Source organism: Scleropages formosus, chromosome 12 (genome assembly GCF_900964775.1).
Source record: "Scleropages formosus chromosome 12, fSclFor1.1, whole genome shotgun sequence".
In the NCBI taxonomy this organism is placed as follows: Eukaryota; Metazoa; Chordata; class Actinopteri; order Osteoglossiformes; family Osteoglossidae; genus Scleropages; species Scleropages formosus.
This window is the reverse complement of record NC_041817.1, coordinates 24,599,824-24,616,136: the sequence shown is the minus strand read 5'-3', so window position 1 is coordinate 24,616,136 and position 16,313 is coordinate 24,599,824. Positions and strand designations below refer to the sequence as shown.

Genomic DNA, 16,313 nt, shown 5'->3' with positions numbered 1-16,313 from the left:
GGGAACGGCGCCCCCTGCTGGAGCCCTGCTGCCTTTCACTAGAAATACTGCACGTCCATTACAGTGAGAATTTTCAGCGGGTGGGCGGGGACAGACAGACAGACAGACAGACAGACAGATAGATAGATAGATAGATAGATAGACAGACAGATAGATTTGTTAGGGATTCCTTGCTGAGAATCGTGAAACAACAGGATTTGCGTGTGTCTAGAAAAACCGACCATAATAAAGCGGCAATTTATTGTGTCATTGATTAATCCCGTGACTGCTACCTTTTTACCCTTAAATAGACTAAGCATGTATTCCATTATTAATAACTCAAAGCCATGTTAGAAGAAAATGACACGTTATATGAATATGACATTTGCGCCTGTATCTCTTCCATCCATGTGGTGGCAGTATTCCTCAAATCTCCCATTTTTAGGCCCCAATTCCCTGTTTTTTTTAGTTGTCCGAAACGATGCCTGATCAAAATATTAAACTATAAAATAACATTTTCATTAAAGATTACTGAAAAAAGTCTACAGTGAGCTCATAACGGGAGAGTTCGCACAAGATAATAATATTCAACCCTTCTGTTCACTCTGACCTACTTCAGGCGCTCTTTTGGGCGGCTACGTTTACGGAAGAGCAACTGGTGAGTCGGAGCGCAGTCTGATGGCCGAGGAGCGGACGGAGCCTTAGAAGCAGCGACACTGAAGTACCAGAAGGGAACAAATTCACCGCGTAGCTGTTCGGCGAAAGAGGATCGAGATGCCGTTATTCGGACAGAACCCGTTTGACCAGGATGTGGGTACGTCCGGTCCTATTTGCTGTGTGCGCGAGGAGGGAGGCGCGCGCGACCCGACCGCCCGCAGCAGGAAGAGTCTCGAGACCGTTCGGCCGGAGCCACGAACGGTCTTTTTTCTCTCACCATCTTTCATTAAAAATACTCTCGTTTTATTCTCATTAAATTTCCTTTCCCGGCGATATCCGACCGAGCTGTGTTTGAAATCATGTAAAGCCGTTCTGGGCACTTTGATATACATGATATACCGTATTATTGATAAACACAAACTTGTACTTCCGACAACGTGACACGCGCAGCTGTTAAAAAAATAACTTTAACACAAAGTTTAGTTTGTCGCCGTCTGTTTATTTTTTTTTATTATTTTTAATGATGTCTTACACAGGTTGCCAAGATATGCAACTTTCACTTTTTAGCGAATGACTGTATTTTTAATCATGCCATCATCCCCACCCTGGCCTTGAAGTGCCTGTAAATTATGTGGATGAGTGAAGTGTTTACATTTCTTCTGCTTTTAAAGAGACACGATTTTATTTTCTTCACAACTCAGAGGAGATCATCTGGAATGTCTGGACACCCTTCTGGAACTTATTATTAGGCAGGACTGTGTTAACATACCTGTGAAATATTGTCGCCGTTTGACCTTCAGTCCTTGTCAATGTCAGTGGGTGTATTTGCGGTTCCCCGGTACGCTGTTTCTGTCCGTGATCCACTGCTCTTCATAAAAAATATTTAAAAATAATTAAAAAAAAAAAAAAAAAAAATGAACACCTGGTATGTAAGGTCCTTGATCTCAAATAGTTTACCGAGGCTCACTGGAGAGACCCAGGACTTAGTTGTTTACTACGGTGGCACAGTGGGTTTGGCCGGGTCCTGCTCTCCGGTGGGACTGAGGTTCAAGTCCCGCTTGGGGTGCCTTGCGACGGACTGGCGTCCCGTCCTGGGTGTGTCCCCTCCCCCTCCAGCCTTACGCCCTGTGTTGCCAGGTTAGGCTCCGGTTCCCTGTGACCCTGCATGGGACAAGCAGTTTCAGAAAATGTGTGCGTGTACGTAAAGTAGCAGTACCTTGTTGAAGGGTATTAAAGCTGGAAGTGAGATTTGAACCTGTGACCTTTGGGTGCAAAGGCTGTAGCTGTAACCACAACACCACCAGCTGCTCCCAGGAATTGCACCAGAATAACCGTAAGAAGAGGGCAGCTGGTAATATAATGGTTACAGCTGTTGCCTATGGATCCAAAGGTTGCCAGTTCAAACCTACTGCTGCAGTACCCTTGAGCAAGGTACTTTCCCTAAATTGCTCCAGTAAAAATTACCCCGATGTATAAATGGGTAAATAATTGTAAGTAGCTTAAGATTGTAAGTCGCTTTGGAGAAAAGCGTCAGCTAGATGAATGAAACAAGTGCAGACGGGAGCCAGCGAAACAGTTGGGGGGATGAACACTGTTCTGAGACCTATTAAACAGGTGTGTCTTTTGTTCCATGGAAACGACACCTTTTCATATCCCAGTAACCTGATTAAAATGAAAAGATGTGAAGGAAACTTTCATTTTGACAGGGTGCAGGATGGTGTAACAAAGACTGCAGAATGGGAGTGGGGGGGGACCGGAACCCCGGCCATCATGACTCTTCATCTGTAACTGGCTGCACTTGGTCGTCCACATTTCTGCACGTTACCAGTTCATGCATCATGGCGGCCAATTTCCAATTCGGAGTCAAAAGAAAAAAATGTACAATAATATGGGCACAATTTCAATATGAACGATTTCCAAATATGCACATTACCAGGCCTTGTATATGAGTAAGATTTGTCATATCCAGGTTTGTACTGTATGATCAAATGAAAGATTTTTAACATGTCTTGTTTGGTTAGACTAATCAGCTTACAAGTACAGAAATCTGTTTTTGTCTGTAATTTTTATTATTTTAGTTGCTGTTACTCCTCAGTTTAAAGCTTAATAATACACACACTGTCATGTTATCTGCAGGTTTGGATCTGTAAGAACTTTAGATACCCTCGTAACATATTAAAGTACTTTTATTAAAATAAATTAAAAATGGAGGTACATGGCACAGTAAGTAGTGATGGTGCCTCACAGCTCCCAAGCTTTAGGTTTAGACATGGGTTTGAATCCAGATCAGTCTGTGTGGAGTTTACGTGTTCTCCCTTTGTTCCCATGGGTTTCCTTAAAGTGCTCTGGTTTCTTCCCACAATCTAAAGACGTGTTTCTGAATTCCCCTTAGTGTGTGATTGAGTAAATGGGTGTGTGTGTGCACGCTATCACTTTTTGATCTTTGTATCTTGCCAAATGGACAGGTGAAATAATGTTTACTAGTAATAACCAAGTGTAGGAAAAAGAAGTAAAAACTGGGAATGTGGAGTTATCACGGAGGGAGTGGTTCTGCTCAGCTCAAAGGAAACAATGTTTGACGTTAAAAAGTTGAAAACTTTTCATCTTGCTCTGTAGTTCTGTTCTCTCCTTTGCTTGGACTGTTTGATCAGTGCATTCCATTTCTCTCCCTACCTTCTCGTGACACCATCTCATTTTGGCTTAATGCAAGATGTTTTTTTTATTGTGCTTTCAGAGAAAGCAACAAGTGAAACCAACACGACAGAAGACTGGGGCCTCATTATGGATATATGTGACCGCGTGGGAACCACTCCTAATGGGTGAGCGGGAACAAAATATCCTGCTCTGAATGGAATTGAGTTCTATATCATTGTATTATATTCCTTGCTAATTTGCCGTCATCAGTTTGGTGCTCCGCTGTAACATAAGCTCTGCTCATTGTGGCTCTTTTTTTGGTACCTTATAGTTGTGTGTTTCCTTTCATTTCCCAGAGCAAAAGATTGCCTGAAATCAGTGATGAAGAGGGTGAACCACAAGGTCCCTCACGTTGCCATGCAGGCTCTTACTGTGAGTTCTAACCCAGAATTTTCATGACTGAATAACATAACAAAGAATTTCATCCTTAACCCTGTATGAATGTCTGAAGAATGGGCAGAAATGTGATCCCTATTCTGTTCTGAATTAGCATCCATGGTGTTTCTACTTGTTGACTGATGTCCTTACATTTACTCAGCACTTTTCTACAAAGCAACTTACAATGTTAAGTTACTTACAATTATTTATCCATTTATACAGCTGGGTAATATTACTAGAGCAATTTAGGGTAAGTACCTTGCTCGGGGATTCTACAGTTGGTGGTGGGAATCAAGCCTGCAACCTTTGGGTCTAAAGGCAGTAGCTCCAACCACTATGCTACCAGCTTTGAGAGATCACAAGGTGTCCCGATGAACAGGGATAGGCAGCTAGAGTCCTTCATGAGCACAGGGTGTGCTCCTTTTCATTACATATAATCTCATAATAGTTGTATATTGGCAGTTATGTGAAAGGGAAGTCTTTGACAGGTGTAATTTAGATAATGTTATTGTAATTATTAGTTCAAGTGTCAAGGTGCAGGGCATCAGCCCGTCACCTTCTGGTTGACAGTAGTACATTTGCTGCGAGGGCAGTTTCAGCTTGTCATGCTCCACAGAGGGACGATTCACCGTATGACTACTCTCCCTGAGTCACTGTCACATGCTTTGCCAAGGCATATCACACCGAACCTGTATTTTTAGATTTCTCCTCAGTTCGAAAATACAGTTATGTCCTTGATGTTTCAGTGGTTTTTAGGTTTTCATTCTATGATATGGGTAGCTTACTGCCAAAGTTCAAAGTTATATAGTTTGATCAATAGTTGTATGTCTACATATATCATTTTTGCCTTTGATTTTGTCATTCTTTGAAATAGGTTAAGTCTTGTGTTTGCCTGGTTATTTGTCTGTCAGTGTTGTCTGGCTAGCTTGTCCTCAAGAAATCTCACCTCCACATGCTCAGGTTTCAGACTTTACTTCCAGACTAGATTATTAACCTTTATTTAGCTCAGAGGTTCCTAACCTGGAGTCCTTGATCCACTTGGGGGTCTCATAGGTGGGCTTGCATGGGTCTGCAAAGTGAAGTATTGCTTTGAAAATTACACAAAATAAAAGTAAAAATTTTACTGTGCTATTACTATGTATAATGATTTACTGCCAAGGTATTTGATCCCTCTGTGTGTCTGTCCCTTTGTGTCTATACCTGTCTATCAGCCACTCTATTTTGAAAGGCTCAAAATTCAATAATACAAAACCTTCACACACTTTTTTTTGTGCAGTTGCTGGGTGCTTGTGTCTCAAACAGTGGAAAGATATTTCACCTGGAAGTCTGCTCGCGGGACTTTGCCAGTGAGGTGCGAAGTGTGCTGACCAAGGTAGGGAAGAGCAGCCTCAAAAACCAACCAAATCACATCTATAAATTCTTCATTCACATTTGCTGGGACTGTGCCTCCCGATGACCTGATGTTTGCATCCGCATTGCCACCCTTACCTGCCCCAGGCCCACCCGAAGGTGTGTGAGAAACTGAAGGCCCTAATGGTCGAGTGGGCCGATGAGTTCCAGAAGGACCCGCAGCTCAGTCTTCTCGGTGCCACCATCAGGTCACTGAAGGAAGAAGGAGTGGTCTTCCCCACCTCGGGCTCCCCTGTACGTACTGAACCTGCACTCCTTACAGAGCCACTGTGAAGTGTACTCACCATTGCTGTCTGGATATGGTGAACCACTAACACCTACTGTTCTTACTGTTCCTACTGAACCACTTCAACAAGTTCCAATCTGGAACCAGTGTGACCAGCATTCACTGGTCTCAGTGGACCACAGTTATCAGCATCCACTTTTTCTTAGTAGCCACTTCAGTGATCGTTATTTAATGCCGATGCCTCAGTTTTCATGGGTTCGATTCTGATTGTCTGTGTGAAGTTTGCGTGTTATGGGTGAACTGGTGATTCTGAATTTTTTCTGAGTCAGTGTGAGAGTTACATTGTTTTGTTGTTTTGTTTAGTTTTGTTGTTGGGATGGGTAAAGAAATGTAAGTAGTTTGCCTTGCATTGTAAGTTGCCTTGGACAAAGTGGTAGATTAAATATGAGTTAATTATTTGTCATATTTACCAGCTGTCAGTGCAGAAGTGCACCATTGTTTTGACAGAAGCGCATTGTAAATGAAAAGTTCAGCTTGTGTGTGTTTTTACTCATCCAAGTCGACCTTCTCCCACTCTAGGTGCCACGTTTGCTGTACTCCAAACGTGTCCCCTTCCTCCCACCTACTACCATTAGCACGTCGCTATGACACGAGCCTCCCACAGCCCAACTTTGGGTCATGTTCTTTCACGTTATTTGTAATGTCATTGAGTGTTTGTACAAACATGACTGGGCTGTCCTGACTGCTGTGCATTAAGACAGGTTGTATGTATTTTCTAGTGTGTGAAACCGGACAGAACCAAATTCCTTTCAGTGTTACAAACCACCTGTTAAAATAAAAAAACAAAAAAAAAAGGCATGGGGGGGAGGAATCTCTCATGTTAAATGTAATATCACAGCTGACTGTGGTTGAAATATGATTTTGGCTAAGTTCTTGCATTACAACACCCAGCAGGTGATTAGTGTAATTTCAGAACCAGGTGCCACGTTTCCTAAATCTGCCTCTGCTAATGTAATCCAGAAAAATGTCATATTACAAGTTAAGTACAGATGGCAGTAAACTTTTGAGACCTGCTTTTGATTATAAAAAAGTGGTACAGCTATGTCAAATGAAATAGTCTGACACAGTTAATGGTAATTATAGTGTTGTAGCTGATTGGGTTCTAATTTTGTGTGACCCACAGAAGCTGTAGTACCACCTTAAGCCCTGTAGGGGGCATAGATGCCCGAAATAGTGCAGGAAGCTGAACTGAACCGCTGTGGGTTACATAAAAAGACACAGGGTTTGGACTGTGTTCTCATTATATCTGTGTACAATTAAAAATGTCTGGAAAATCTGTATCAGCACTACTCGGTTCATCTCTGCCCCCCTTTATATTGCATATTATGGGACAGCAGGTGACATAATGGTTAGAGCTATCACATTACAGTCAAAGGAGCTTGGTTTCAGCCCGTGCTCCTGCTGTAGTGCCCTTCATCAAGGCACTTGCCTTGAGCTTATACAGTAAAAATTACCCAGCTGTAGCAACGAGTAAATTATTGTAAGTAGTTTAGTTTATTAACAATGTAAGTTAATTTGAGGAGTCAGTTAAATGAATGAATAAATAAATAATATTATTAGAATTGTTGAAATGAGGGTATATTCCAAGTCTGGGTACCTGATGCTTGTGTATGGTTCTTACACAAGCTTCTTTTTTTTTTTTTTAAATAAAACTAATGGATATTGGGACCTGTGTTGCCTGCAGAGCTCCTCCAGCACGAAAGTCAGCAGTTCTGCCAGCAGCAAAACCTCTGAAGATGAAGACTTGGTCAAAGGTAAGAGCCTGGCTAGTCCAACCAGTCAAACACTTCATCCGTGTTGTTACACAAGAACCAGTGCTGTCTGTAGGGTCAGTGTCACAAGTCCCCCCATTAATGTTGATAAATGTTGATAATGTTGGCATAAATTTAAATGGCAGACAGACAAGCTGAAGCAAAGAAATGGTTCAATAAGGGTGAAATTAAACAGCTTTACTGTGGTAATCACCTTGTGTCCTTGCACAAATTTCATCTTACACAGGATGTAACTAAGTGGTTCACTAGAGTTCTTATGGTCTAGTACTTGAGTATAATGTAAAATACCCAGTGTGGAAATGGGGAGCCTCGTTCTATGCCATAATGATGAGACGATGCAGATCAAGTTGGCTGGAGTATATGGCACATTCAGCATCATTAGCCATGAGCCCCTTTACCCCCACCGTGGACTACTGTGAGACCTGACGCTGCCTTTGGCCCCCTGCAGCCATTGAGCTGTCCCTTCAGGAGCAGCAAGTAGAAACCCGGCCACTGTACCCGCCCCCCGACCCACCCTTCAACACCAATGGTGGTGGCAAGGACTCCCGGAAGGTGCGAGCGCTCTATGATTTTGAGGCAGCCGAGGACAACGAGCTCACCTTCAAGGCAGGGGAGCTTATCATTGTCCTGGATGACAGGTACTGCACATCCATTACCCTAGCAACCAAGGCCCACCTGTTTTGCTGTGTATTGGCTTACTGCAGTAATTCTCATGCTGGACTTGTTTTTTACACTTTGAGTAATTGTGAAAAATGAAAGGAAAAAAAAAAAATCTGAAACAATTATATGTTGTATTCATAAAACCCTGTGACCCCCCCCCAAACAGCGATCCCAACTGGTGGAAAGGAGAGAACCACAGAGGAGTGGGGCTTTTCCCGTCCAACTTTGTAACCACCAACCTCAACGCCGAGCCTGAGCCCAGTGAGATCTCCATGCCTCCTTCATCCCTATTTGATATCAAGCAGAAGTGTCTGATGTGTTTTGATGAATTTCTCCATATTCCTCTTTCACAGTCACAGCTGCTGTGGTGGAGAACACAGCCTCCCCTGAAGCAAACACTGCAGAGACCAAAGCAGAACCTCAGCCTGCATTTATAGATGAGGTAAGTGATGTTTGTGTACTGGGTGTGTGTCCTTCCTTTTTTCAGACTTTGAGGTTGAACTGGGCTACGAAGTTTTTTTTTTTTTTTTTTTTTTTTTTAAAAATCAACTGAAAACTTTGCCTGTGGCTATTGATCAGTCATATTCATCACGCTTGGATTTATCTAGTTGTATGAATGGGTAAATAACTGTAAGTAACGTAATATTCTAAGCCATTTTGGAGAAAAGCATCAGCTAACTGAATAAATGTAAATGCATTGCAATGGCCTCTTTCTAGTTTTTACATATTTCTTCAATTCAGAAAAGCCCCTCAATATTTTATTTTCCATTTTATTTTTTCCACTAATTGCCTCCTTGCTTTTGCACCACATAGTGTGTTCCTTCTCTCTAGGGCACTGTTCTTTATGACTGGTACCAGAGGATAACACGTTGATCTGTGCTTACAGGAAAAGATGGACCGAACCCTCTACCTTCTCCAGAACACAGACCCTGCCAGCGCAGAGCCAGACTCCTCAGAGCTGCTCCATCTGGAAGGTACTGTCTTCGTAGGGCATCAGGCTCAGGCACCATTTCCTTATTAGCCAGCGTTTCCATGATTTGCAGAGGAATTAGGTGCTGACCTCCTGTATTCCCCTCCTGTCTGCAGGTGCATGTGAGCAGATGAACCCACTGATTGATGAGAAACTGCAGGAGATTGACCGGTGAGGAGTACCAAACTGTTTTTAGTCGAGTGAGAGTTGAAAAGGGGGCGTTTTAGTCTTTTATTTTTGTGTTACAGTTTGACCTTGTCAGTGTGTCTGTGACTAGGTCAGAGAAATGACAACATGAATTTGTGTTCCAAGTGGTTCAAATCCCTAGGGGGGAAAAACAAATTTGTTAAAATTTAGAACTGTCGGGGCTATTTGAAACCTTTCGTAAAATGTTCTGTTATGTATTTGTCTCTGGATTGCGTAACTAAATATTGGGAACAGAGCGGAATCACTGTTTGATTTGAACTGTAAACACTGGCAGAGCATAAATAACCAAATGCAATACTGTGCTCTACATGGTTGCATGACCGCACTGCATGCGTGTGCATGCACACAGTCAGATGTGGCATTGACCGTGTATCGGCCATCTGCTCTACAGGATGCACTCGGAGCTGTCGGAGCTGAACGTCAAGGTCCTGGAAGCCCTGGAGCTGTACAACAAGCTGATGAACGAAGCTCCTCTCTATGCAACCTACTCCAAGCTGCAGTCCCAAGGCCCCTTCCCAGCCACGTCAGCAGGCATCCCTGTGCAGGTCAGGGTGAAGGACACACACTCCCCTTGTTTCGGCAGCACACTCACCCAGCTATTCCAGGTTATTCAAGTTCTGTAACTGCAGCTGTTTTGCATATAAGAAAGAGGATTGTTTCCTTTTACAAAAGTTCAGGTTAAATGTAGCAATGCATGATAAGTGTGCAGAAGTATCCCATGTTCTGAATACATGCTAAAACACCTATGCCGATCATTGCACGGTATATATGAATACCTGATTTCAGTGGGTCCTTATAGTTACTATGGTCACGGTCAAGGATAGTGGTTCCCCCCTACCACCACTTTACGTATATGCAGTAATCATGGGAACCTTTAGCCAAGAGAAGACATTTGTTGTCATTCTGTTAGCAGGCCACCAAAGGTTCTGGAATACATTTTCATTTATTCATTTAGCTGACACTTTGGAGAAAAGCCACTTACAACATAAGCTTCTTGCATTTATTTACCCTTTTATCCAGCTGGGTAATTTTAGTGGAGCAATTTACATTTATTTATTTAGCAGAATGAGTTTAGGGTGAGTACCTTCCTCAAGGGTACTACACCTGAAGGTGAGATTTAAACTTGTAACCTTTGGGTCCAGAACTGTAGCTCTATCCCCTGTGCAACCAGCTGTCCCACATTTATGTGTACATTTATTCTCCAAAGTGATTTACAATGTTAAACTACCTACACTTATTTACACATTCTTACAGCTGAACAATTTAAGGTAAGTACCTTGCTTAAGGGTATTGCAGATGGAAGTGGGATTCAAACCTGCGACCATTTGGTCCAAAGGCAGCTCTGACCATTATACTACCAGCTGCCCAGGTTAACCCAGATGACAGTATAAGAAACAGCCTCTGGTCTCTCTTGTTCCCTCACAGGGGTATCCAAACCAGGCTCCAAGTGGGGCGTACGTGGTCCCAGGGCTCCCACAAGGACCTCCAGCTCAAGCCTATAACTTGGTGCTGGACCAGCCGGGGTCTCTGCACTCTCTGTCTTCTGTCGTCAACCCATCTGTGGCCAGTCAGCCCACTCAGCCTGGCTTCCTCAGGTACTTGTCAGTGCCTCGCAAATTCTATTTTTGCCACAGTACGTTACACCCAGTGGTTTTGGTAAAATGTAACTGTAGTTCTTTTAATAAACCTGTGTTCTTGCCTCAACAGCGGTGTTAATGCAGCATACATGAACCAAGCCGCTGGTGGTACGACTTCTTATCAGCCACAGGTGGGCGTGGCTATGGACATGTCAGCCTATCAGAACACTAATCCCAACATTCCCCCAGGAACTTATCAAGTGGCAGCTCCTGCGCACAGCGGCCCCCAGCCACAGGCCACCTATTATCAGCAACCTCTTCTGTAGGCTGCTGCAGTAAGGTTGATTCAGTCTTTGACTATAATGGCTATGAAAACAACAGCAAGTGAGCTTGCATGGTTTTTCTCTACCTTTCTGATCTTTACCATCTTGTCAAGGATTGATGTGATTATCAAATTTCTGGTTGAAGAAAGCAACTTTTGACCAGTTTGAGAAGATGTAGTCATTCTGTGAGGTTAATCACCACAGCTGGAGGAAATTCAGTTTGAAAGGGATATAAGGACTTGTGGGTTATCCATAAGTAAGATGTTGCCCTTCACCTTGGCTGCTTTTCACAGCTGCTAGATTTTTTGAGATTGTTGAGGTAGATTCCACGTCCTGAGATATTCACTGCTCTCGTGTCCACTGATGTCAAATTTAATTTATAACTTGCAAATGTTTCATTTTTTCACTTAAGCGTATATAGACTGGAGGGAGGGGACGCTATGAGGCATTTCTGGTTCAGATTGGCAGTGGTCAAGTGTCGGTGGTGTTTGGTGACATTTTATATATTGTGGATGTCATCAAATAAAATGATTGGTGCTTGTTGAACAGAACGTAGGCTCTTTAATAGTAAGTTAATGACAAGTGTTCATGTTATAGTTTTGATGAAGACATTTACTGATGCGCTTGTGTCCACAAAGGGAAATGTTCTGTGTGCGTTGCATCGATTCCGAACAGAGGTGTAGCGCCGTTATGGAAAATATTGTGACATTGGAAGGCAGTCCAGGGAAGAATATGTTAGTGATTTGTTGTGAGGTTCTCCGTAATGTTGTGGTTTGTGTGTCAACACTGCACTTGTTCATGCCCTGAGTTACTTGTAGTCCATGTTATGTACAGGTCAGCAGTGGATAGTTTGAGCAGCATCCTGTGTCAGCAGTTTGTACAAGCTTAAAGAACTTGCGTAAAAATTTGCAAGCCCTTGACACTTTTTTCTTTTCTTTATTGCCCTGTGTGACTGAGCGTTCACATTCAGAGAATGAACACAGTTCATGAAATGTTTGACATCCTGCATCTCTTGTTTGAAATGCTATCGTACAGGATTCTCATAATATGCAGAGATGAAAAGTGTGTGCAGTGTGTGTGGAAGCTGTTCTTGCTTTAGGATTTTAATTCGATATGTCAGTGACTAACATTTTGTATCTGATTATTTCCTTTTGCTTAACTACTTTTCACAGTTCTTGTATGTAAAGTGTAAATTTCTTTTCCCATTTTACGTCTTTTGTGAGTGATCTCATAATAAAAGTAGAAGAAATTATTTAAATTTTATAGACTACATTGATTCTGAATTTTCAGTGAGGAAGTTAAAAATGATAAATATTGAGAATACCCTACATGTATGAAAACTACTTTGTTTGGATTGGGGGTTATGGATGATTAAAGGACCACAGCTATTGAAGTTCTTTTTTTTTTGTCATTACCTTGAGTGTTTTCTTTACTGTTTGTACATTAGATGTAAAATATCTTACACTGTTGGTATTGCACCTTAATTTTCTTAACATCTCTTGCCACAGGATGCCTTGTTTTCTTTGATAATGAGCATAAAATTGGAAACAATAAAATTTAAGGAAATTCACTGTACATATAAAAAAAGTATATATAAAATTATTGATGGGACTCCAGGGAAGCTTTTGTCCAGTACTGACATTATCTCATACTCAATGTTTTATAGCATCAGGATTTTCTTTACCTTGTGTTGGCATTGTACAAAGTAAAATGTTCTGTTCGTAACTATCAGAGAATACTATAAAAAATTTTGAAAATAAAAATGTCTAGCTATGCTTAATGGCTATCTGTGTTCTTTATTCGATGCACTTCATTGAAATGAAGTTTTTGTACTGTACATGTACAAATAAAACTAGATACAGCTATATATGTACAGTTTTTAAAAAATGTAAAAATCTTTGCTTTTTTAAAAAATTTTGGGAAAATGAAATAATTTGTCTTTTTATGTAAATGAGATATTTCTTCTTTTCTCCATTGGTTCAGAATCTTTACTTAGCCCAAAAATGACATGGGACAAATGTGAATATGCATACTGGTGTAATTCTCAAGTGAAACTAAAGTTAACATACTGAACTAAAACACTTTTACACATCAAGTGTGACAAAATCTAAGTGTGACTGAAACGTAAGTGAAATGCATTCAGTTTCAAGGGACTGACTGACTGTAGGAGGACTGAGTCCATTTCGTGCTGACTTAAACAGAACTGTGTAACTATGACTAATAGACACTTTAATGATTTTGACTAAACCGAACAGCCAGTCACTGTCACTGACCACTGGTCAGGTCACAGCAGGTCAGAGCTGATGCTGGAATTGCTGGGGTTAAGGCTGGAGGACACCAATCTATCCCCCTGTAGACACACACACACGCAGTCATTGACACTCTACGGGCAATTTAGCATCGCCAGTTCACTTGAACTGTATGTATTTGGAATGTGGGAGGAAACCAGAGCACAGAGGAATCCCAGGCAGACTGAGCATTATTCGAACCTACACAAAAACAGTACGGGTGCAAGGAAGAATTCTGAAGTAGCGCTACCAGCTACCACAAAACGATTTCATAACTTTACTCCAGCAAAGGACCCAACCCTGGCTCGTGGTTAGACTAGAGCTAGTAGTACTGCCTTTGGGGCCCAACTTGGGCCAAAGCAAAGGTCGTAGGTTTATCTGATCCCCTAGTTGTAGTAAAAACCTCCCCAAGCAAGGTACTTGCCTTAAAATTACCTCGCAGTGGTGTATGACGACTCTTCCATGGCAGCGAGGACGCTGTATATCATTATATGCCCGCCGTATGATCGTTATCAACGTATTCAGATTATACCGCGTTGACGAAATTCCATCTTATTTATCAGCCCTTTTCTATTTCGCTCGCGGGGTCTCTTTAAAAATGGTTATTCAATCGACCTATATATAATATATATTATCTTCTTTAGCGCACTCTAACGCCGGACCGTTAAATAATAATAATAACGTCATAGCGTCGCTTGCAAAGCACGAGGCGCCCAGTCCGTCCGAGCCCGAAATGAATGACTCACCTCTGAGTTATTCCAGCTGTTCTCATGTCTTTCATAACTGTATGAAAAAATGCGTCGCCGAACGCACAAGTTACGAAACGTGTTTCTCGGCGGCGCGAGCCAATGGCGCCACGGTCCGCGCTCGCGCTTGCGCTAGGAGCGGACGGAGAGCCGTCGGGAGGCGCGGGGCACGCGACGTGCTGTGGCGTCGTGCGCGCGCGCGCCTGTGGTGAGCTCAGGTGCTCAGAGTGCCGGCGGAGGCGCGGAAGGAGCATCCTCCGTCGCGGTCGGGTGTGAGGCGCAGGAAGAAGAGCCGCGCTGGAGCAAGAGGTCCAGTACCCGGAGTACCGGTGGGCCGGAGCGGAACGGCAGCCGCCCCCCTGGACGGACGAACTGGCCGAAATGTCCCGGCACATCTACGCTCGTCATAAGGTCGGCGAAGGACTCCAGGCGCCAGTCTTTCAGGTAGTGCCCGCGGAGGGATGTTCCCGCGCTGCCCGCCGCACGTGCTCTGGGCTGACGGTTGAGGAGAGTAACGGACTTGGCGGTGAGATGGACGTCTCGTCTGTTCCTCCTCGTCAACTCCGTAGTCTGGACTGTATTTTACCGTACTGCACCGTCCCCTTCGTCAGTTCGGGTCATTACTTCTTTGCACTGTCTCTTCTCTGGGATAATTTATTAGAATTCTTGCTTCTTGACAACTGTCATAATTCTGCGAATTAAAGAAAAGTTCTGCAAAAATTTCTGAGGCAAAAATTATGATGATGGATACGTATGAAATGGAAGCCAGAAATAAATTAAACCAATTTTTACTGCTCAGCTATGGGACTTATGCTCTTGTCTTAGTGGTGAGGATAGTCCTGTGATTAGACTTTTATAAATAGCATATATATAATATATTATATGTGTTATATATATTATATAATATATATATATACACACACACACACACACACACACACACACACACACACAGTGCTGCTAATTATTAACAGCTGGAACATTCCTCATTCCTATTTCTTCCTCTAACATTTGAAATATCTGGACAAGCAGAAACTCTGTGTCCTGTACATTTATTTAATACACATAAGGGCACCGCTTTTGCTGTAAATGTTTCTGTAACTGCATGCTTTGCACAGTAAATATGCAGTGATCTGTAAACATTACAAATGAACAGAGTACATTTCTGACACGGGTTGGATGCTTATAAATTGCTTCCATCATTCATTCCCCCCCCAAAACTGGTCGCGAATTTGTGGTGCAATGGTCTTTTTCTCAGTGTTACTCTGCTGTGCAGTGTGTGACAGTGTGTGACAGTGAGCACCGAGGTCACTGAATGTCATCACCTTCCTGACTTGCTCTCACACTGTCCAAAAGCTTCTCATAATGGGCTGAAGGCAGGTAACCTGTTTAATGTGTCCCTCTTCTACATTTTTGCAAATATAACCATTTTGCTGAAAATTTTGAGGGTAGAGATGCAGATGCTATTAAAAATGGAAGCCAGTGAAATAATAATAATACGGCTATAGAGGTATGCCAACATGACATGTAATTATACAGATTCATTTGCTGAAAAATGGAATACAGACTGATGCTGATTTTGTGACCCATCTACATGTTCCTGTGAGAAGTGATTCCAGTGTTTTCAGACGGGCTCCTGAGCACTCCCCGGAGCATTTAGCCTGCTAAGCAGTTTGTGCTCGTGGCCCAGATTGGCTTCAGTTGGCTCCGTCCTCGGTCCTCACAGGGCAGCGCAATGTGTGGTGTGTTCCTGCCCCAGCAATGTCACATGACCTCCGCGGGGACATGAAAAGTGTGGGAAGGGTGTTCTGTTGCTCACGGTGACATCTTCCTTATGTACCCCCCAACCAAACAGGTGAACAGGGGAACGTACTCCCGCCGCAGCCGACTGAAGAGGTCAGATGGAAGCACAACATCCACCAGCTTCATCCTCCGCCAGGTGAGAAAGTCTGGTGGTGCCCCCCCAGCTCATCGTACCGTGATAGGAATGCTGGGGATGGTGAAGTCTGTGGGTATGTCGCCCCCCAACACACTTCTTCCCCATGACAGGAACCTGGGACAGCTGGTAGCATGGTGGTTAGACCTGCTGCTTCTTGACCCAGAACTGCCTGGTTTGAATCCCACCTCCAGTTGTAGTACCCTTGAGCAAGGCATTAATCTATATTGCTTCAGTGAAATTACCAAGTTATATTAATGGGTGACTCATTTTAGGTATCTTAATATTGTAAGTCGCTTTGGAGAAAAGGGCTAGATAAATGTCACCTGTTTTAGGATCCACATTCTGACTAGTTAATGAAAAGTAAAGCGAGCATTCTGTAGAGCACCATCTCCATGACTGGGCCATGTGTTTGTTTTCTGTTCAGCAT

The 16,313-nt window shown here is 42.9% G+C and overlaps 2 protein-coding genes across 3 annotated transcripts in view; both read left to right on the top strand.

The window, feature by feature from the left end:
• The first annotated feature begins 623 nt into the window (after window positions 1-623).
• Window positions 624-12,693, top strand: stam2 (signal transducing adaptor molecule (SH3 domain and ITAM motif) 2). The gene is made up of 14 exons (XM_018746069.2): window positions 624-793; window positions 3,371-3,455; window positions 3,627-3,702; window positions 4,985-5,080; window positions 5,206-5,352; window positions 7,089-7,158; window positions 7,625-7,814; window positions 8,003-8,097; window positions 8,190-8,278; window positions 8,723-8,810; window positions 8,923-8,977; window positions 9,405-9,558; window positions 10,439-10,608; window positions 10,721-12,693. The coding sequence occupies exons 1-14, from the start codon at window positions 754-756 to the stop codon at window positions 10,914-10,916; spliced, it is 1,551 nt and encodes a 516-aa protein (XP_018601585.1). The 5' UTR covers window positions 624-753; the 3' UTR covers window positions 10,917-12,693.
• A 1,353-nt stretch (window positions 12,694-14,046) lies between these two features.
• The window catches only part of LOC108930040 (voltage-dependent L-type calcium channel subunit beta-4), a 35,969-nt gene continuing 33,702 nt past the window's right edge, over window positions 14,047-16,313 (top strand). For both annotated transcript variants that reach the window (XM_029256710.1, XM_029256709.1), the window contains exons 1-2: window positions 14,047-14,391; window positions 15,803-15,886. In XM_029256710.1, coding sequence (XP_029112543.1) covers window positions 14,329-14,391; window positions 15,803-15,886 — 147 coding nt within the window. In that variant the 5' untranslated portion in view covers window positions 14,047-14,328. The remainder of the gene's footprint in view (window positions 14,392-15,802; window positions 15,887-16,313) is intronic.

What these genes read in the sequence shown, in the direction of transcription:
- stam2 (XM_018746069.2), top strand. Translation starts at nt 754, where the DNA reads ATGCCGTTATTCGGACAGAACCCGTTTGACCAGGATGTGG. An exon ending in AGAGCTGCTCCATCTGGAAG is followed by an intron (nt 8,811 to 8,922) that starts GTACTGTCTTCG and finishes TCCTGTCTGCAG; the next exon opens with GTGCATGTGAGCAGATGAAC. An exon ending in AAACTGCAGGAGATTGACCG is followed by an intron (nt 8,978 to 9,404) that starts GTGAGGAGTACC and finishes TCTGCTCTACAG; the next exon opens with GATGCACTCGGAGCTGTCGG.